Source organism: Lagenorhynchus albirostris, chromosome 16 (genome assembly GCF_949774975.1).
Source record: "Lagenorhynchus albirostris chromosome 16, mLagAlb1.1, whole genome shotgun sequence".
Lineage (NCBI taxonomy): Eukaryota > Metazoa > Chordata > Mammalia > Artiodactyla > Delphinidae > Lagenorhynchus > Lagenorhynchus albirostris.
In genome coordinates, this window is record NC_083110.1 from 59,585,082 (window position 1) to 59,605,742 (window position 20,661).

General features: G+C 52.4%; 1 protein-coding gene across 5 annotated transcripts in view; it reads right to left on the bottom strand.

Annotated features, from left to right (window-relative positions):
* COL17A1 (collagen type XVII alpha 1 chain) overlaps nucleotides 1-20,661 on the bottom strand; it is a 51,442-nt gene that overhangs the window by 18,395 nt on the left and 12,386 nt on the right. For 4 of the 5 annotated variants that reach the window (XM_060126643.1, XM_060126644.1, XM_060126640.1 and 1 more), the window contains 21 exons: nucleotides 18,428-18,475; nucleotides 17,487-17,522; nucleotides 16,423-16,470; nucleotides 14,900-15,043; nucleotides 13,517-13,675; nucleotides 12,837-12,908; nucleotides 11,446-11,517; nucleotides 10,551-10,619; nucleotides 9,328-9,489; nucleotides 8,872-8,953; nucleotides 7,687-7,733; nucleotides 6,448-6,660; nucleotides 5,645-5,866; nucleotides 5,260-5,289; nucleotides 4,855-4,881; nucleotides 3,470-3,496; nucleotides 3,305-3,367; nucleotides 2,457-2,561; nucleotides 1,625-1,687; nucleotides 930-965; nucleotides 245-298 (listed from right to left, as the gene is read on the bottom strand). In XM_060126643.1, coding sequence (XP_059982626.1) covers nucleotides 245-298; nucleotides 930-965; nucleotides 1,625-1,687; nucleotides 2,457-2,561; nucleotides 3,305-3,367; nucleotides 3,470-3,496; nucleotides 4,855-4,881; nucleotides 5,260-5,289; nucleotides 5,645-5,866; nucleotides 6,448-6,660; nucleotides 7,687-7,733; nucleotides 8,872-8,953; nucleotides 9,328-9,489; nucleotides 10,551-10,619; nucleotides 11,446-11,517; nucleotides 12,837-12,908; nucleotides 13,517-13,675; nucleotides 14,900-15,043; nucleotides 16,423-16,470; nucleotides 17,487-17,522; nucleotides 18,428-18,475 — 1,779 coding nt within the window. The remainder of the gene's footprint in view (nucleotides 1-244; nucleotides 299-929; nucleotides 966-1,624; nucleotides 1,688-2,456; nucleotides 2,562-3,304; nucleotides 3,368-3,469; nucleotides 3,497-4,854; nucleotides 4,882-5,259; nucleotides 5,290-5,644; nucleotides 5,867-6,447; nucleotides 6,661-7,686; nucleotides 7,734-8,871; nucleotides 8,954-9,327; nucleotides 9,490-10,550; nucleotides 10,620-11,445; nucleotides 11,518-12,836; nucleotides 12,909-13,516; nucleotides 13,676-14,899; nucleotides 15,044-16,422; nucleotides 16,471-17,486; nucleotides 17,523-18,427; nucleotides 18,476-20,661) is intronic. The other variant, XM_060126642.1, reaches the window with a different exon arrangement.

A 20,661-nucleotide genomic window follows, 5' to 3' on the forward strand; every position in this document is an offset into this window, starting at 1 on the left:
TGCACAGGCTGTTGGCATATCCACCAGACCCTGTCCTCCCAGACCTCCTCCTTTTTTTTTTTTGGCTGTACCACACAGCATGTGGGATCTTAGATCTCTGACCAGGGTTTGACCCGTGCCCCCTGCGTTGGAAGCATGGAGTCTTAACCACTGGACCGCCAGGGAAGTCCCCCAGACCTCCTTCTTAAGTGAGTGGCATCTACAAGGTGATGTCCCCTCCCTCTAACCCCTTCCCCCAGCTTACCTCTGATGCCAGGGAGTCCCACTTCACCTCGGAGCCCTTGGCGACCTACAGAGCCTGCACACAGAGGAAACCACATGGGTGGATGAGTGTCCCCAGCTCTGGAAGGGGTGGACATGCACACGGCACACACACACACAACACGTACACACCTATTTGGCACACAGATGTACACACACACATAGGCACACACACTCCCTGGAGTAAAAGTCAAGGGCTGCTGTTCACAGACTCCTCCCCATGTCCCTGCTACATCGTCCTGGTGCAGGTTCCTTGTCCCTGAGATTACCAGGCCCGGGGATGAGGACCCCTCATGGGACCCTGGCAGAGACGTTGGCCTGCATCACAGAGTGGGCTGCAGCTCAAGACTCCCAGGACAGCGGGACAAGCTCCGGCCCACAGGGGACCAGGTGAGGCAGGCACTTTGCTCAGATCAAGGCAGGCTGGGAGCTGCCTGCTGCTGAAGCTGCTGGAGGGCCTCGTGCCCCAAGTCAGGTCAGAACAGATCTCAGGGGACCCATCGGTACCAGCCTCAGCCGCAGGGGACACACGTGCAGATGTGAGTTTTGTGTCTCTTAGAGGCTCTCTTTATAATTGCTTCATTTGCTTAAAAATGTTTGTTTCTCCATTTAACATCCCTCTCTTTTCCCCAGAAATAGCGTGTATTTATGAGAAGAAGGCTACTGACCTGGGGGACCCTGTGGGCCAGGAAGACCGCTAGAACCTGAGGAGGACAACACGACAACGATGATCAGATGGGTCGGGTACAGGCCAGGGACACTGACCCCATGGTGAGTGGCAGGTGGAAGGGGTGGGGCACGCACCCCCAAGTGAGGGCTGTGTGCGCACACCAGGACCCCAGAGCCAGTGGGTCCAGGAGTGATCCCAGTGCAAAGTCCTCCTTAGGCAGGAAGCTATAGCTGCTGGGATCAAGAGACCCTTTGCTCCTTCCCGGTCAAACATTTGAGCTGGGGTAGGGGCAGGGGCAGGGAGGAGAGTGGACCAGATGGGCGTCACACTGTGAGAAGGCCCCATTTGCCTGGCTTGTCCAGACATATTGCTCTCAAACGTTTGCATCTCGGCCCTAGCCAGCAAGGAAATTGTCTGACTTCTGATTTCCAGATCCATCCCCCCACTTAGGGGCCACATAACAGGGCCATCAAAGAGAGATGGAAACGTGACTCCCAAATCCACCACAGAGCCAAAAATACAGCCCCGATCCTGATGCCCAGGGATTTCTTTGTGGGGGGACCCTCTGTGGGCCCGTCGACCCCACACAGGCCTGGGACCGTGGGTTAGGACCATCTGGGATCCCAGCGCCTGGATCTCTGAGATCCATCCTGGTTGTGGCAAACTTGGGTACCGTCTGGGTACCTGGCTTACCTTTGGGACCCACAGAACCTGGGACACCAGGTGGGCCTTGAATGCCCGGTTGACCAGCATCCCCTGGGGAGAAAAAAGCACTTTGAGAGGGTACCCCCAGTTTGGTTGCCCACCCAGCCCAGTGGTGTCATTTGCAGGGTGGAGGGAACACTTCCCACCCTGCCAGTGGTCTCTGATCCACTGGGGTCTCCATGAGGCCAAGAATCAGCAAAACACCTTCAGTTTCTACCTCCAGAGTCTTTATATTCCATGAAGTCTGGCACCCAGTAGGTGCTCAATAAATATTTGTTGCCTGGTTGAGTAATATTTTTAAGAGTGAAGCTAAAAATAAAGCTTCTTGCTCACGACCTTTTGGCCTTGAGAGGATTTCTGGTGTCTGTGCTTCATTTCCCCTGATGAAAGCAGGCTCACGGTTAAGTATCTAATGCAACATCTTCCCAGCTCCCTCCAGGGCTGGGCTGGTGTCTGAAGCTTTCCCCGCCTCCTTCCAGCCATGAGAGGCTCCAGGGCAGGCACCCCACTCTGTCTTCCGTCAGGCCCTGCCCTGAGCTCTCCACCTCAGCCCTGTCTCGTCCCTACCCCCTCCCAGGAAGATCATTTCTCCCTGTGACCATGTTCTGTGGACTCAGACTGCAGGGGTCTTAGCCCCAGGCTTGAACGCACAGCACAGCCCACGCCCCCTCATTAGACCACAGTCTCTTCAGGGCCCAGCACAGCCCCTGGCTCAAGGCAGGTGCTCAGCTAATGCTAGTAAAAGACAGAGGGAGGGAGAACGATGTAAGAAGGAAGTGTGGACACAGCTAACCCTCCTGGTGAAGGAATCACCTCTTACCTCTGTCTCCTTTCTCTCCAAACCCAGGAGGCCCTGGTTCACCGCGAGGCCCCATGGGGCCTTCTCGCCCTCTCTGGCCCATGGGTCCCTCCATGCCAGGCTCTCCTAAAGACAGGAATGTCCATCTCAGTTAGGGCCGCGAAGGACGCCCCAGGCAGCACCTCGCTGGTGGGACACCTGCCTGGAGCGTCCACACTCAACTCCCTACCTCTCTCTCTCTCCTGTAGCCCAGACTCAAAGCAGAAGCCAGAGAGTTTGAAAAGGCAAGTGAATCGTGTCCCATTTCTGCCCCAACCTGCCCTGCAAATGGCTTCTCTACTCACCGGGAGTAAAAGCTGACCCCTCGCGAGGCCTCCAGGGTCCCTCTCGACTCTCTGCCTTCTTAGTGGGCTCCAGCACCTGCCCCCATTCCTCCTGTTCCCTCCCAAGCTCCTGGACCCACGGGCACACGCTTGCCCCAGGGCGTGTAGCTGCTCCCTCTGCCTAGAGGGTTCCCCCAGATCTCCTCAGGCCTGGCTCTCGCCCCACTTTCACTTCTTTCCTCAAATGTCACCTTCTCAGCAAGGCCTTCCCTGCCGGCCCTATTTTCAATTACCCCTCAGCCCTCCCAACGCTCCACTGGGCTCTGTGTTCCCATTTCACGAGCCACTTCCTCCCTCTATGTACTTCACTTATTTATCATGTCTATTGTTTATCTCCACCCAAAAGTAGGCAGGGGTTTTGTTTTGTTCACCACGTCTCCCCAGCACCTCAAACAGGGTCTGACACACAGCAGGCACTTAACGAACATTTACTGAATGAATGAATGAATGAATGAGGGAATAAGTGAACAGAAAAGCGGTTCTCACCCACGCTGCCTTTTTGTCCCTTTGGTCCCTCCAGACCTTGGTGGCCCAAGGGCCCAGGGATACCTGTGGACACACAAGAATAGCTCAGCCCTGCTTTCCTCCCAAACCCCAGGATCAAGGACTGGGCAGCCTGCAACCTCAGCAGAACCATCAGAGGCTACGCACCTGGAGTCCCAGGGAAGCCTCGATCTCCTGTGGGAACAGAGAGAAAAAAGTCAGCCAGAGAACTCAGGCAGGTCACCTAAGGAGCCACCAGTGGAATTCAGGTGGGATCGCCAAATTTAGCAAGTAAAAACATGGGACTCTCAGCTAAGTTTGAATTGCAGGAAAACATTGAATAAACTTTTACTTATAGTGACAAGCGATTTAGTGTTTATATGTAATTCACATTTGACTGGGCATCCTATATTACAGTCAGGAGGGGTGTGGGACCTGCAAGCTGGAGCCTTGAGGAAGGGGGGCTGAGGCGGTGACCCAGGGTGTGCGTGTCGGGGCAGGGAATCCTGAAATTGAGGGCCACCAAGTGGAGGAACCCCAATTCCTGCATCGGGATCCCCTGGGAAGGAGAGAGGGATGACCCTGTCATTCCCAATAGTGATTCTCAGAATGGCCTGTGCAGCCCTGGCTTCAGAACCACCCGGGGTTGATCCAGGCCACAGGCTCACGGCCCCACCCACACCTGCTCCTCAGAGGCTCTGGGAGTAAAGCCCAGAATCTTCCAGCAATTCCCACATACCCCGAATCTTGAGAATCCCACTCAGCTAGATCAAGGGGCACTTCTGTGGTCACTGGGACTGGAAAGATCTTCCTGCCACCCCTAGGCCTGCCCCAGTGAGTGTCAGACCACTTTTCTGAGGACATGTATCAGTTTCCTACAGCGACACTGTGCCACCCAAGTTAGCAGGTGACTGTCCCCCAGCTAACCAACACTGAGGGGCACCTTTTCCCGTGACTATGTCCTGTCTCCCTGCCAGACGCCCCTACTTCCCCTGAAGGCAGGTGGTGTTGCTCCTACTGAATTCCCCCGCTCCAGGTGCTCCATTCCTGACTGGTGGCTTTTATTCCCAGCCTACCTGGGCCAAAACCCCTGAGAGCAGGCTTCTCACCTGGATCGGTGATTCCTGACCTGGTTCATCAGAATTAACCTGGGGGGAGGGGGTCCGTCCCCAGAGCATCTGATTCCTGGCAGGGCCCAGGAATCTGTATTTCTCAAAATCTCCCCAGGGTTTGTGCAGTAGCAGGCCCTCAGGCTGCCCTTTGCAGCTGGGGGAGATGCAGGCCCTGGATGCAGGCCTCCTCAGGGTCCCTGACGTGGGAATCCCTGAGAAGGGGCCAGCGCCACCATGCTGCCCCAGAGATGTAGCCTGGCTCTGCCGTGAAGCCCCCGGGTCCCAAAAGCCCGAGGGTGTGAGGCTGCTCTGCAATTCCCAGTCCTACCACAAGGGGAGATGGCCAGGGGAGCGGGAGGTGCGTTTTCTGACACTTGCTGATCGCTTCAAACTGTCAACCCTCGCTAATATTTAAGGTAAAGTTTTCCAGGTTTTGTTTACCTTTAGGGCCTTGACTTCCCATGTCACCTAAAATCAGAAAGACATGAAAACTGTGAGATGGGGTGAGAACCCAAGGGCCATTCTCTCCTAGTATCTTAAGGCCAGCTGACAGCATGTAAATGGCATTTCAAGGTGCGCTGGCGTGTGGTGTAGCTTCCTTGCGGTGTCCGTCTGCGTCTCTCAGGCACCTCACTCGGCCTCTCTTAGATGATGCCTTAGTTCCCTTCTCATTCTAAGATATTCTGACTGTAGAGCCAATTCTCAACCCTCCCAACAGATTCTGTAAGATCTTTCCACTGCTCATCCTTCAATTTGCGAAAAAGAGAAGTTTTCCGATCCTCCCAGAAAACCCAGCTCCAAGTGCAAGAAATGAGAGCAGGGAAAGGGCTCCATCCACTGTGATACCTTTAGGGCCAGGGTTTCCTCGGAGATTTCCTACAAGAGACAGCAAAGCCTGAGTTAGCCGCACATCTTCTGTGTCACACACACATACACACACACATTTGAAGGGGATCACTGTGGTACAGTAGGAAGAAACAGAGGCTAGGACTAGCAATCTGATTCTAAAGTGTGCAGGTTGTGTGATCTTGATCATGGGCAATTCTCCCCAGGTCTGAGTTTTACTAGCTGTAAAACAGGATAGCAATACGGGTCCTCCCTCCCTCCCTCCCTCCCAGGGCTGTCAAGAGGGCTGAATGAGGGGAGCTTGAGAGTGCCCTAAATGGGTACCACGCCACATACAGGAGCCGGGACCGGGAGCCACTGGCCCTTTGCCTTGCGATGTGCTCACCGTTTTCCTGTTCTGCCATCAGCTTGCCCCTCATGAATTGCCATAGGTCTTCCTGACTGTAGCCGTCAAGCCCAGATTTGCCGACACCTTCTCCCAGCCTCGGCGCGACACCCTGCACGGAGTCCTGGCTGGTCCTCTCCATCTTCTTGTTGTAAAGGAACATGCTGCTCCTGCCCTTCTCCAGCTCGTCCACACGTGCTTTCAGGTTCCTCACTTCCTCGGCTGAAATGGACACACGGAGGCAGTGTCAGCACAGGGGCCCCTGAGCCAGTGCCTTCCAAGCTTCCAGGGGAGCCTGAAAAGGGGGCTCTGGGGTCCGTGGCAGCTTCTTCATGCCATGGGGACATTTTGTTGGCATATTTTGGGGGAGACAGTCTGTCGTGGCTACCAGCAGGATAAGCTACTCAAATTCGGAACCGAGCCTTGAAGACGCCTGGCCATCATCTGAGATGGTCACAAAGCTGGCCCTCTCTCCCAGGGAGCTGGTGTGAGGGCCAACAGAACGTGGAAAGTAAAAAGGCTATGAAAGGCCTGTCCTGACTGTTAAGGGCGTCCAGGTGCTTAGAGCAGGATGCCACGGGGTTGGGGCCCGGGGCCAGGACCGAGGAGCTGCCTTAGAGTTCCAGCTCAGCCACGGAGCAGCCATGGGACCTTGGCCAGATGCCTCCTGGAGGCCCAGTTTTCTCATCTGCAGTAACATGGGGTCTGCACCCATGATCTCGGGGCCCTTGGCCCCTGACGCTTGGGACATTCACTGATTCTTGCCCTTCGGAACAGGCAGCGGGGCTGCCATCACCACATACCCAGAGCGATGAGGCCAGAGAGCAGCCCCAGGAGCAGCAACCAGGTGAGGAGCAGGCCCAGCAGCCACTTCCACCAGCCGCAGCAGGAGCTGCAGGGGCACCAGGCTGGCGCTGCCCCCCACGAGCCCTTGCCGCCTCCACCGGAGACCCCACTGCCGGCGCCCCTGCCGCTGCTACTGCCGCCCCCACGGTGGCGGTTGTAGCCGTAGAAGTCTGTGGAAGAGAGGGCAAGGGTAAGGTGAATGCAGGCAGCTCTTGCCCTCTTCCCTCCAAATTCTCCAACTTTTGGTGCCTTCCTGTGGGCCTGAGTGAATGTGAGTGGGGCTTTCAGGTTCCTGTGTGGCTCCTGGAAAAAACACACGGCTGTGGTTGGCAAAGAGTGGAGGTCTGACAATCCTGGCCTTGAGCTGTGTGACCCAGAGAAAGTCACTTAACCTCTCTGTTTCATTTTTTATAAAATAGAGTTCAAAGCTGACCTTTCTTCATGAGATGGATGTTGAATGAAATGAGATAAGGCATGTAGAGTAATTAGCAGAGGATGTAGCAGTTACAACCAGGCTTAAAACTCTTGGTTATGAACGTGGATCTGCTACAACCTCCTGCATTTTATTGTGCCCAAAGCTGAATAATTCTCATCTTCATGTCTCAGTTCACATGGCTCTTTCCTTGTAATCCCCACAGTGCCTAGAACTACACTCAGCTCTTAAGGGGTGGTCAGGAAGCTTTTTATTTTTATTTATTTTTTAGTTTCAGTGAAAGCGTTTTTAGTTTTTAGTATCTAAAATGGGCTGACACTCCTTGATCTGCTTCTCTCACAGATTATGGGAGCAAGTGAGGAAAGTGTAAACGACCGGAGAAGTGCGTGGCCTTAGTGTCACCTTGCAGCCCGTGTGGGTGGGGGGAGGGGAGTGGTTCGTAAGACACGACAGTAGCCTTGCTGTGCTGCTCCTGCCATGTTGGCAGACTCTGCAGCTAAGGGCAGACAATGGGCACCCAGCAGGGGCAGTGTGGCCCGTGAGCACATCTCCTGAGCTAAGCTCCTTCAGCAGCCCTGCTCCAGCCCCCAGCCAGCCCCTCTCCCGCCCTCCACCTCGCTCCCACTGAAGGCTTTTGGGGAAGATCTGTAGAGTTGGGGGGCTCGTGCACGCCCTGGCTCCAGGCTAGGGGGCCGTTATCTATTCCATTCACCATAACCAGCCCTTTCTGCTCCAGTCACTGCAGGGTCCAGGTCTTACTCACCTGCAGAGGCGGCCTTGCCCTTTGCGGACACGGTCTTCACGTCTCCTGAAATACAAACACCGAGAACACATGTTTTGACTGAGCCTTTCAACTGCAGGAGCCCAGTCCAGTCCAGCCTGTGCGTGGACTTGGGACAGGGCTTGAAGTAGATGTGCCCCCAGGGACGTTGTGGAACAGCCACGTGCATGTGCAGGAACATCTATTAACTAAGTCCTCACAGATCTCATATTTGCAACAATCACATTGTTGAAGACATGGCTTGGCAAACAAGTCACAGTGGGAAAAAGCACAGTGTCATAACCTTCTTGTGCCTTTCAACCTCTAAAGCTCGAGACATTCTTTGGAGGACCGTGTTAGGAATGACCATGGCATTCAAATAATAAATGTGCCTGTGAGAAATGACTCTTGATTTCTTGGTTACAAGACTACACACAGGTTCCTAACCTGGGGTGGAGGGAACAGAAAGGCAAAGACGGGCTTGGAGGAGGGCTGATCATGAGTCCTGGATGCTATCTGACCACTGAGTTTGTGGGCATGTGTGGAATTTTCTGGGAAAACTTGTTTATAGCTTTCATCAGATTCTGAAAAGGATCTTTGGGCTCCAAACCCCACCTCCACCCCTAAAATGTAAGGAACTGCTAACTTAGAAGACTTGGCTTCCAACCTTGAGAGGATTATAACTGATGTCATTTGCATTTTTAAAAAAATGTTCTGTGACTTAACTTTTCTCTTCCTTTACTGACCTCCTTAAAATCAGTGATTTGGAGAGATTCACAGGAAGCAGAGCAGTGAAGAAATGTGGTTATCCAAGACAGAATCCAGGTATTTGGGAAGAAAAAAAATAAAGCTAGCAAGCGCTTTGGAAAGCCTTTTTCTATTAGCTCTGAAAATTATGGAGGACAAGTAAGGTGAGAAAAAAATACCACTGTGGACTTTAGATGGACCATGAGAAGAGTTTGCTTCTATAATTAGCACCTGTGAATCAACAGGGGAGCTTGTTAAAATGCAGCCTCCGACACAGCAGGTCTGGGCTAGGGCCCAGGATTCTGCATTTCTAACGCGCTCCCAGGTCTCACAGATGCTGCTGGTCCAGGACCACACGCAGAGTGCTGAGGTCTTGGGAGACAAATGAATGACAGATGGATTGGCCGGAGTCAAAGTGGACAGCAATCAGATTTGCTCTTACCATTAGCTTCTGACATTAGGTAGGTGTCAGTGGTGCATGCAGCTTGCTTTTCCTTTTTTAGGGTGTCCTCTGAAAAAGAAGCTATGCACACAACCCACGATGACCCCGGATATTGTCTCCCCGCTCCCGCCAGCCCACATCCTTTCCCGCTTGTGGAGGTAGAAGCTAGCCTGGTAGGAAGAGGGCCTGCTTTCCCGGGGTTAATCCCCCCAGTCTGGGCCTGTGGTTAGGAGACTTATTATTGCCCAAAGACACTCTGGGAGCTCTTTGCTGGAATTTCCCTGACTTGTCTGCATTCAAGGCAGACCCTGGGACACCCTATTTGTCAGCCATTTTCCATTTGAATGGGATGACTGTGGTTTCATCATTCAAATGTCTCAAACCATCTTGCTAGGACATTTGTCTACGCTGTTTGTCCTTCTTCCAAAACCCAGGTCTCGTGGGCTCCCACGTACTTGCAGTGACACTGGCGGGGGAGGCGGTGAAGACCTTCCCGCTGTCCTTGGTCATGATCAGCAGCTCCATCTCCTTCTTGGCAGGTGTGTTGTCTTTCTCCAGGATCAGGAATTTACAGTCCTTGTGCAAGAGGTCATTGTTCTGGACACTTGTGGTGCTGGCTGGAGAGGAAAGAAGTGGGTGAGGAGGACGGAAAATGTGGAGGGAGAGGAAGAGGGAAGAAATGACCAGAAGAAGGAGAAGAGGAAGAGAAGGAGTGTGGAGGAAAAGAAAGGGTTAGTGGGTGTGTCAGAGGGTCTCCTGCTCTTGCTCTCCATGGTTACTAAGAAGCATCTTGGGGACCAGAGACACCCTCCCCTGCCTAGCTGGGCCTGGCCATCAGGAGGTCAGGTCAATGTCAGAAGTGCTGGGGGCTTGCCTGAAGGGCTGCCCTCTACCTGAACATTACAGGGTCTTCAGTGAATGGTCAAAAGTTGCTGTGTCAGGCAGGCCTTTCTTTAATCAACTGGGTGGGTTCATTTCTAACTGCAGGTCTCAAGTGTTTGCAGCCTGGGGGCGCTTTTCCTGACCACTCCGTCCAGCATACACACAGGCCTGTCTCTACCACCCCATTATGTCAGCCCTTCAATTATGTGTCATTTACTGTGACTATCTTGTATACTTTTTCCACTTGTTTGTTATCTGCCTCCTCCACTGGAACTGTCAGCCTGGTGAGGGCAGGAATCTAGCCTCCTTGCCTATGTCTGTAATCTGGGAACTCAGAACACGGTCTCACACAAAGCAGGTGAATGAGTTGTTGAATGGAGGGAAACGCACCAGAATCAGTGCAACGGAAGAGATGGACACATGACTCGTGGCAGCCTAAGTTGATAGATTCCACGGGAAGTAGGGAGGGTGCAGCAGCTTCTGGGGGGCGCCCTGGCCCTTGTGATGGGTAACCAGTAACCAGGCCAGGGGCTTCCAGCAAGGGTGGGGGCTGGGGTGTGAGTGCCTGACCCTGCGCAGGTGTGGAGCTTCCTGGCCCCCTGGGACAGGAAGGCCAAGGTAAGGTAAGGGGCATACCCCCCTGCCCACTCCTGAAAACAACCAAGAGGCCCGTGGGGTGAGTCCCATTTGCAGACCTCAGACCACCAATGGGTTATGTCCCCTCCTGCCATGTGTCACTCAGAAGCAGCTCTTCCTGTGGGCCAGCCTGCCCCCAGCAGCTGGGGACAGCACTCACCTGTGGAGGTGGACACCCCAGTGCTCACAACGGCAGGGCTCTGGGGCATGTTTCTCTTCACACCATATGCTGCAAGAGAGGAACCTATGAATGAGCAGAGCCAGCATAGGAGGGCAGCTCCACGCTGGGTGGAAGCAGCCTGACCCACCCTGGCCGACAGGCAGCCTCCCCAGGTGAGAGGAAGATATTGGGTTGGCCACAAAGTTCATTCGGGTTTTCGGTAGCATCCTGGACGAACTTTTGGCCAACCCGATAATAATGAACAGAATAATAATGAATAATAGAATCAACTTTCTCCCACCTTGGGGGCAGCAGTGAGTTTAGATGAAAACGTCTATGATATAATCCCCATCCTTGGAGGACCATTCCAAAGGCCACCTCCCCCGTGAAGTCCTCCCAGACCCTCCCACATTTCCTTCCCTTCTGAATTCCTTCAGCTAACACCTGCTCTGCACAGCTTGATTCATGCTCTCTAACAGGATCCCCCAGATGTTTCATGTGTCTTAGACTTTCTGCTCCAACTTAACGGTAAGCAAGTTGAGTTCAAAGGCTGAGGCTCACACATTTTCTGTCCCCCACCCCACCGGGTGCACTATAAAGTCAGCCAGATGATTGACTTGCAGTGACAGTGGGCTGTCAAGGACAGCAGTGAGACATGGGGATATACAGGAGACACTGCCAGCACAGGCTCCCACTCATGTCTGAGCCAGCACATGATTCAGGTTGGCATCTCTGGGTCGAGGTGTGGAGGGTTGTTTCTTTGGTGGGAAAGGTCGATTGATTTTTAGGGACATTTTTGCCCCTCTAATTCCCTTCTTGAAAAGGGCTATTGTGAGTTATAGCTGCAAAGAGGCGTTATTTCCCATCCCCTAGGCTCCAAACCCCAGTTACGGACCTGTGGAGGTGGTGGTCATGCCATGGGACAGGGCGGGTGAACTGGGGGCCAGATTGTTCTGCATGCCAAACACTGTGAGAGGAATTGAGGACAGGTGAGTGCAGGTACATAGATGAGGCCCCCCCAGGTTAAGGCAGCCAGTCCCAGGAGCTCCCCAAACCATTTTCACAAGTAATGCCTTTGCATATGACAGAGATCCCTGACATTCTCAGTTCCCACACTCTCACTGACACGGCGATTTTTTTTAATACCCCACCTCCCTACCCCAGGCAAAAGTTACTAAGCTCCATTTATTGAGTAGTTAGGTTCACACAACTTAATAGCGATAGTTCACATAGGGTCTGTTGCTGTATGCCTCAAAAATTTAAAATATCCCAGGGGTTCCCTTCCCTGCAGGACCCTTGGGTGCCGTGGTGTACAGTGTGGGAGCTGTGGATACAGACACAGTGGAGGCTAAGAAGCACTGACTGGGCAGGACCCTTGTTTTCCTCCTTTCTTTTCTTGGCTCAAACACACAAAACTCCCCTCGCCCCCATTACGATTTCAAAGGCTGGTTATTTGTTTGTTTTTAACAATGTGCAGAAGCTCATTCCTCCCCAGGTAACAGCTTCTCTTATTCCATCCTGTCTAGAGTTTGGGGCACAAGATCATGGATCCAACATCAGCCTGCCCTCCTCAGTCAGGACTTTGCAAAGTATTGATTGAATAGCAAAGGAAGGAGGAACAAAGCATGAAGCTGGTGTCTTCTGGGCTTGTGGGACTCTAGTCAATTGGAGGTGTTAAAATCAGAAGGCAAGAATACCAGCCATCACCGTATTTATTAGTCATGATATCACAGAGGGGAGGCAGATTGCTTTAACAAAAGATGTGGGCGGATCACTTATTTACGTATAGGCTATTACGATGCATGTGGAACTAGAGTGAACACATACTTCTTTAAAATGATCCTATGTTTGCCTTGGACGTTAAGCAGTAACATTATTGAGCCGCCAAGGAACTGCGATATTTATAAAAAGATGTGAAGTTAAGCTCTTTCTAAATTAACAATGCTTTCCACCTGAAAATGTCCTGAGCTCTGCCTCACTTGGCCCCTTTATTTCCATCTCTCCACCTCTCCCATTAAGTAAGGGGACCAGAGCAGAATAAGCACGTAAGTGTGGTCTCCGGCGTCCTCCCCCTTAGCCCTTTCCCTCCGGGACTGAGCCGTGTCTCCTATGGAGGGCAGGCTCTGTGCCTTCTAACGCAGCTCCTTGGCTGCTGGTTCCACGTTGCCATGGGCGTGGAGGAAGTCCTCATGCTCTCAGTCAGGAAGAACATCCTCCCTACAAACCATTCCATTGTCCTCACTAGGCAAGAGCATCCCTGTTTGTTTCAAGCTGGCAAGCACTGACCTGAGGAGCTGGTGCTGATTCCAGGCTGCAGAGCTGGGGAGCTGGAAGCCATGTTGTTTGGAACTCCAAAGACTGTGGGGGAAGAGGAAGGCTGGTGAGAGGACATCCACACAGAACAGGGGCAAAGAAGCACAGGAAGAAAGGCCAGCACTGCATTGTGCTACATTTCTGTTTTTAGGAAAAACCTGGGCTCTTGCTTTGCAGCACGGAACCAACCATTAGTCTGCGGTGTGCCTTGGGTCATAACAGCCAATGGGCGGTCACAGGTCGGTGGGGTTTGAGTGGACATCAGTTCCAGCCAAGCCCCTCTTGTTAGTGACCATTTTACAGAGAAGGCACTTTAAGCCCAGAGAAGTTAAATGACCTCTTAAGGTCACACAGTTAATCCACATGGAGTGAAACCAGGTTCCTTACATTTGTTTTCATGTTCTTTCCCATTATATATATATATATATTTTTTGGATACACGGTACCATGTAGTCCTTTCCATAGGGGACCCACCAGAGGAAATGCCATAGAAGTTGAATTGAAGTTCCAGTGGAAAAATCTTGGGATGCTTGGCCACAGAAAGCCCCTCTAAGAAGCCTTGGGGATGGCAAATGCCGGAGGGGTCATTCAGCTCCATCATAAGGCGTGGAGGGCTTAGCACTGGGAGGGGATGTGCACTGCAAGCCACGTACCTGATCCTGCAGAATAGGCATTGGTGTTGAGGAGGGATGAGCTCTGGGCTGTGATGTTGTTGTGATAGGTGCCCATGGAGGACCCTGCCGGCAGTGTGGAGGACCACATGTGGGAGGGAAGGTTGGCATCCAGGATGGTTGTGTCATAGGTGCCGGACACTGGAAACAGACATGCCCGACCACACCCCAGTGAGAGACAAACCCCCTCTGTACTGGGGGGATCCAGTGGGCTTGGTTTGCCAGGACTTTCCTGGTTTTAGCCTTGAAGATCCCATGCCCTGGCAACCCCCTCAGTCTGAGGTGAACTGGGGCAGTTGGTCATCTCACTTCTGTTCAAAATCTCAGAGCTGGTGAAAACCTGACCTCTTGGGTTAGAAATTCTTGCTGGCTCTTGGTGAAATCTGAGGTAGGTAAATTTTGCTCTGCGGTCCACCCATTTCTCCTGCTAAGCCCCCTTTGCCACCCCCTGGTGCACTGTCCCCACCAACGGTCTCTCTCTCCCTCTGTTGCTGACTCCACCTTCCAAGATGCCATGAACCTGTGACTCCCTTACAGTAGAATTCCAGGCAGACAGCAGCACAGGTAGGGAAGCCTTCCAACCCAAGGCCACGCCACACGGGTGGCAGCCTTCTCCGGTTGAACCCTCCTTAAACATTCCCATGTGCCAACCAGACCCAAGGGGCACTCTGCCCCCAAGAGGGGCTATGGGTACTTCTTCAAGTCTGACGTCAGTTCTGCCTATTTCTTATCTGAGAGGGAGTTAGCCACTCAGGTCACAAAGTACCCTGAGGTTTTGGTTTTATATTGAACAACACAAGATCACTATCTCAAGATGGTTTTTCTTCAGTAGTGAATGAGAGGAAAGCTTCACCTCATAGCAGAACTGGCTTCTTTCCTCATCTCCCCCAGAGACCTTGCCCTTGGTAGGCACGTGATATATGAATGCTGAACTACACTCATCCTGCTTGACTCCCCCCAGAGGCCCTCACATCCACACGGGCAGTGGCCGTGTCCATCCTGCTGTCTTTCCTCAGTGCCCGGTGCTTGGCATATAATAAATGTTCATTGGATGAATGAGTGAATGATAGAAAACACTGCAACTTTCCCCAATAGTCTTCATTCAGGGAACCTGGCCAACACATTCCCAGGACATGTCAAGAATCTCCTGGGAGAGAATCTCTAGGATCTAGAGCCGGACTATAGCCAGCACATAGAATGGTTGACCAGACGGGGGTGAGAAGGGTGCAGCCCACATTTTCACGCTGCAGGAAGAGCAATGCTCAGGGTTTTGTGAAGTCTCTGCCACGGCCTGAAAGTCCTGCCCGGACACATCTGCCACCTTGTTGCCTTCCTTCCACAGCAGATCGGGGCTGTGGGGCTTACCTGACTGGGAGCTCGCTGTCACCAGTTTGGTCTCCACGGTGCCTTTCTTGGGGATGGGGAGTGTGTGAGAGGAATTCCGGGTGGGGCTCACGCTTGCTGATCGGCTTCCCTTGAGCAAACGCTTGACGTCATCCAATTCCGTCCCTGTAAAGGAATCCTCCGCTTTTTCATCAGGCCCAGGATTCCTTCCTGAGCCCAAGTGCAGTGGGAGGAACATTCGCGGCACTCTGAACACTAGGGAGGATGAAGCATCCACCTCACCCTCCGGGACATTTTTGGTTAGCCTTATAATTTTTGCCTTTTCTCCATTTATAGCACCGATTAACCTGGTGTTTTGTAATATTAGTGGCCGCATAAATACAGTGCCTCTACAAGGAGGTCAAAGTTCTCAGTACATATTTCCTAATTAGACCTCATCAGACAGCACAGGTAAGATTCTGTGGCTGGAAGACACTGTCATCCTGGAACATTTACACCCAGGACAGTTGGAGCACCAGACCCCTTGAAACAAATGCTTCAGCAGTGGTCTCATCCCGGGTACAGGATGCCTCAGGTGTTGGGTCCCTGACCTTGTATGCTCTGTAGTGTCAAAAGGAATTTGTGGCCCATAACTCTTAAATATTACACTGCTTTCCTGTGGGTTAATTGCAAGCCCCTCTGGCTGATATAATCTGTAGCGAGGTGATTCAGTGGAGTGAGCACCCCGTGCCTCCTGAGGTGGCAAACAGAGGGGAGGGAGGCGTCGCGCAAGGGCAACGCACAGGACATCTTCAGACAACATTGCTGGAGGACTGCCCAGGCAGCCCCTCTCCCGAGAGCTCCATCCTTTGTGCTCAGCACCCCGAGCCTGGAAGGACTCAGGTGAGACAGCATCAGGCCTGGAGTCCAGCCCAGGCCCTGAGCTCTTTGGGCAAGTCCCAGGCTCTGATTGCTGAGCCACTCGACCCAGATCTCTCTCCTCCTAGTCTTTGTACTTGGCTCTCACCCATTTGGGCTCATTTCAAAATGGCAAACAACAGGAGTCCAACACAGTCAACAGACAGAGACCGGGAAATCCTTGACATTCGAGATAAAGTTCAGACTCTCACACTCCGCTTCTGAGCCTTCTCTAAGCTTCACCAGCCCCACTGCGTCCCCTCCTGCTCTTTTTCCTTCAGCTGCACCGAACCTTCCTCCCGTGTCTCTGCCCTCTCCTCTCGCTGAGTCTAGCTGACCCACCCTTCTGTCTCCCTTCAAGTGACTGACTAGCCCGGGGAGACTCCTGTGGCCCCCACTCCCTCAGCTCCCTGAGCTGTCATGGTTGGTAGGTTTATTGTCTCCCCTTAGTCTGTGAACTGTGAAGCATCAGGGACCATGAGTGACTCAGAGCTCCTCACCCCCCGCAACCAGCCCGGAGTCCCCGTCAGAGAAGGCCTTAGACATGTCACTTATGATGGAGTGACTGCACACACACGCGCACACGTGCACACACACACAGCAGTAGCCCTGGATTCCTGGATCCTTCCCAAGACCTGAGCACTTACATCGGGTAGATGGGGATGAACTCTGCAGTCGAACTCGGATCTCGCTCTCTGTACAGGGGAGAGATGGAGAAGCTGTGAATGAAGGAGCTTGGTTCACACTGCCTGACACTGAGCTCTGAGCGGCAGATTATCTTTGGGCTGCTCTGCAATCTGTGTCCTGGGAACAGAAAAGCTAGGTGTGCCCAGGAAGAGTGCTTAGAAAGAGGGGTCTTCTCTCCACCCCCAGCCTGCCCACAGCTAACCTCCCAGGTGCCTGGAGCAGAAACGCCAGGCTGAGCCCCGAGACTCCATCTCGATCGGCAATGACCAGCCCCTTTCACAGGGCCCACTCCGCAACAGCAAGACAATTCTAAAGCCTGTAGTGTTTCCTTAGCCATTCTGGCCTCTTTAGGGCAGAAAGTGGGTGATTTAACATTATGAGCTTCAGGTGGAGTATGGGCCTCTATCGACTATCAGCCTAAAGTTGTAGGTGGTCGGTATGTGCCTAACTTTCCAGTTACCAATACAACCAGGCCCCTGGGAAGTTTAGACTGGTCATTGAGAACTCCCGGGGCCTGTGAAGAATTCTGCCTTCCATATAGCCCTCACACGCTCCTTGCCACCCTCACCGGATATATCAAGGCCAGCTTTCTCCAGGACACATTCCCTCCTAGGGCCTTATCTACAGGCAGTCGTGGAGAGTGCAAAACTCTCAGGGAGCCCTTTGTCCCCTGGAACGATGAAAAAGAAGGGCTTGTGCTCACTTTTTGCTGCACAAAGGCAATTACAGCACATCTTGTTAAAGTCACCCAGGAGGCCGGGTGCGAAACCAGATGTGACGCCAGCACCTTCAGACAACCCACAGCAGTGCGAACCACTCCGTGTACTTGCTAGGTCGCTGTCAAAATCTACCCTTCCCACCCTCATGGAGCCAGCGGAAGACGCCCAGATGCTACAGGCTCCTTAGAAGCCGTGACTTATTCATTCTTTACACCTCACATTTCCTGGCTCACAGCTGGACACACATTAGCAGCTCAGAAAATACTGGTTGAATGAACTGAACTGAATCCAGCACCAGAGCTCACCTCGTGTTTGGCTCCGTCCTCTGGTTGAAGAAGACGCTGAGAAACAAAGGAAAGTAATATTAGGCACATATAAGAGGTGGCATGCTAAATATTTGTGACATGGAGGCAGACCTATTTGGGTGGGAGGTGGAGGTTGTTTTCATAGTGCATTTATATCCAGATAGAAGCCTTAATGTATGGTGGGTGCTTAGTAGGTCATGCCCACATAGCCAAGGGGCAGAGCAAGTTTTGTAAGCCTCAGTGCATTTAGGGTGTTAAGTTAGCAAATGAATGTGAAGTTGGCTCACACTTAGTGTTAACTAAGGAAGTTGGGAGCATGATCCATTCGGACTGGCTGACCACACTGATCAACTGTATCGAAAGACTGCCAGGTCCTTCCCTTTCCAGGTCTTTTGTTAGAGACTGCCTTCATTTTCCCACTGTATGCAAATAAATGCATGAAATTATAATCACTGTAAAATCCATGATCATATCACAAATTCATATGCACAGTGAGAACCCAAGAATGTGGACTAAAGATTTAAAGTCATGTGAAGATACAGCCTAGGGTTTCATTTGGTTAAAATGTGTCCCTTTGAGACTGCTTTGGAGGAGGTGCTGGGATGTTGGACATCTGCGCATTCTAAGCCCTGCTCCCCTTTGCAGGGAGGTCTCTGTGGGTCCTGTGGAAGGAAAAATCCTATGACCATTGCCTGGCCTGAGGGCTTATCTGTCCAAGCCTGAGCCTTGTATGAATAACTTGCCATTTCACGAGCAAAGGCTTATGACAGCAAACTAATGTGGCTGACAGTCCCCTTAAGATGCTTCAGGATAAAGAGCAGGGAAGAGGGCTCAGCAGAGGTCAAACTCCTCGAGAAGAATCCGCTTAACTCATGATGCTCCCCCTCTATCCCTGCCAGGCACGTTTGACCATTTCTACAGAAAATAAGGATAGGACATACCAAATTCCTTCCGAGGGTACTCAGGGGAAGAGTTGCCGCTGGAGCTCCCTGGAGAGAGGAAAAAACATTTAGTACAAATGGCCCCTTAGGCCCAAACGGCTTCCCAGAGAGTGGGTCCTTTCTGAGGCTCTGCAGCCTGGGTGTTCAGCACCAGATTTAAACAGGATTCGCCCAATGGATGTGCTTGCGGCACTCCCTTCTGGTCACTGATCTACTGTGGTGGGGCAAGGTTTGAGCAAAGGAGAGCAGGAAGTTTTCGTTTCCTTTCTGTTTTCATGTCCTCGACTGCATTGGCCCTATGCAGTGCTGACACCAGCGAACCGGCTCTGATCAAATGAACGTGCTGTCAGCACCAGGGGTTCTCTGACTCCATGCAGCTTGTCCCGGATATGGGCCTTGTGAAATGAAGAGACAAGCCCATGTGCCGGCAGAGCAGCAGGAAGCACTGTGGTGACCCCATCCACCTGGCCTAGGTTTGGGGCTCTCCCTACACCTGGCAGCCGTGGGTCAAAATCATTTACTGGGGTACCCATCCTTAATCCTGCTTCTCTATCATTGGTACCCATATCCATTCACTCTTAGACCCATTTGCCGCCTGGCTTGTCTATTTTCCACTAAAATGTTTCTTCAGATCACCAGGAACTCCAGTAACCTTAGGAGCAGGACCCAGATGTCTTCCTCTCGCCTTCTCCTTCTTGGTCATGAGCGCTCTCCCTCCCTCCCTCCCTCCCTCCCTCCCTCCCTCTCTCTGACTTCAGTGGCATCGCCATTGACTCCTCCTCCTTTCTGTGATGTGGCTGTTCTTTCTCCATCTTCCCCCAACTTTATCTTTCTATGCTCCCTTCTGCTTTTTTTTTTTTTTTTTTTTTTTGCGGTACGCGGGCCTCTCACTGCTGTGGCCTCTCCCGTGGCGGAGCACAGGCTCCGGATGCGCAGGCTCAGCGGCCATGGCTCACGGGCCCAGCCGCTCCGCGGCATGTGGGATCCTCCCGGTCCGGGGCACGAACCCGTGTCCCCTGCATCGGCAGGCGAACCCTCAACCACTGCGCCACCAGGGAAACCCCCCTTCTGCTTTTAAACTCTTTCCTTGGCCAACTCCTTCAGTTTTCCAACCTCTACTAACAACTCCTTGTGAAAAACCCCAAACCGGGTGTCTTGCCTTGACTTCTCCCCTTAGTGCAAGTCCTATGTGTCCCACTGCCTGCGTGGTACCCCCACCAGAAAGCTGTGCCAGCAGCTCCACTTTAGGACAAAATAACTGAACTCACCCACTGGGAGGCCTCCCCCTGGCCTCCCTGCTTCAGTTCTTGGCACCACAATGAACCCAACCACCTGTGTCTGAAATCTCAGTGGAAACACTGACTCCTTTTTCTCCCTTCCCCGCCAAATTGAATAATTAACAAGCCTGCCAATTCCAGCTCTGCAACACCTTTCACTCCAGGTCCTCCTGTCGGCTCCCATTGCTACCACCGCAGTCCCGGCCAAGGTTCCCCTCCCCGGACTACTGATCACCTCCTAACTTGTCACCGTGTTCAGCCTCTTCCCGCCCTATTCGTCCTGAGCATGGCAACCAGAGTTCTAGTCCTGGACCACAGACATGATGGACGCTTTTGCTCAGAAATCTCTGTGGCTCCTCACTGTGTGCAGAATAAAGCCCAAACGTCTTGGCCTAGCACCGAATCTGAGTCTTTCCATCTCTCTTCACACAAGTACCACTGCTGCTCGTACCTGAGCCCTGGACTCCCGTCTTCGCTGTGCTGCTGTTCCTGCAGCCTGGAACAGACCGGCTCTCCATCGGGTAAAGGCCTTACACATCATGAAGGCCCAGCTCAGATGCCACCTCCCACATAGACTCTTCCCTGAAGACCCATCTGGAAATATAATCCCCTTCTACTTTACATTATAGTTTATCTGTCATCTTAACTTGTCTATTAGATTCTAGGCCCTCTGAAGACAAGATCCAGGTCTGATTCATTTAAGCGTCCATCCAGGCATTCTGCACGGCATTAAACGCCTGGTACATATCTGATAAAATACCAGTTGAAAAAGTGACTAAATGGATAAATGAATAAATGAGGGGTCAATAAATCAACAAAATCCCCAAGTAACCTGAGTCCATAAAAGAACCGAAACAAGAGTGGAAAGAAAGGTGGGAAGGCCCAGGTGAAGACAGGTGGCTGAGGCTTCAGTCTTCAAAGGATGAGAGAAGTTACTGAGGGAAGAGAGTAGCTCTC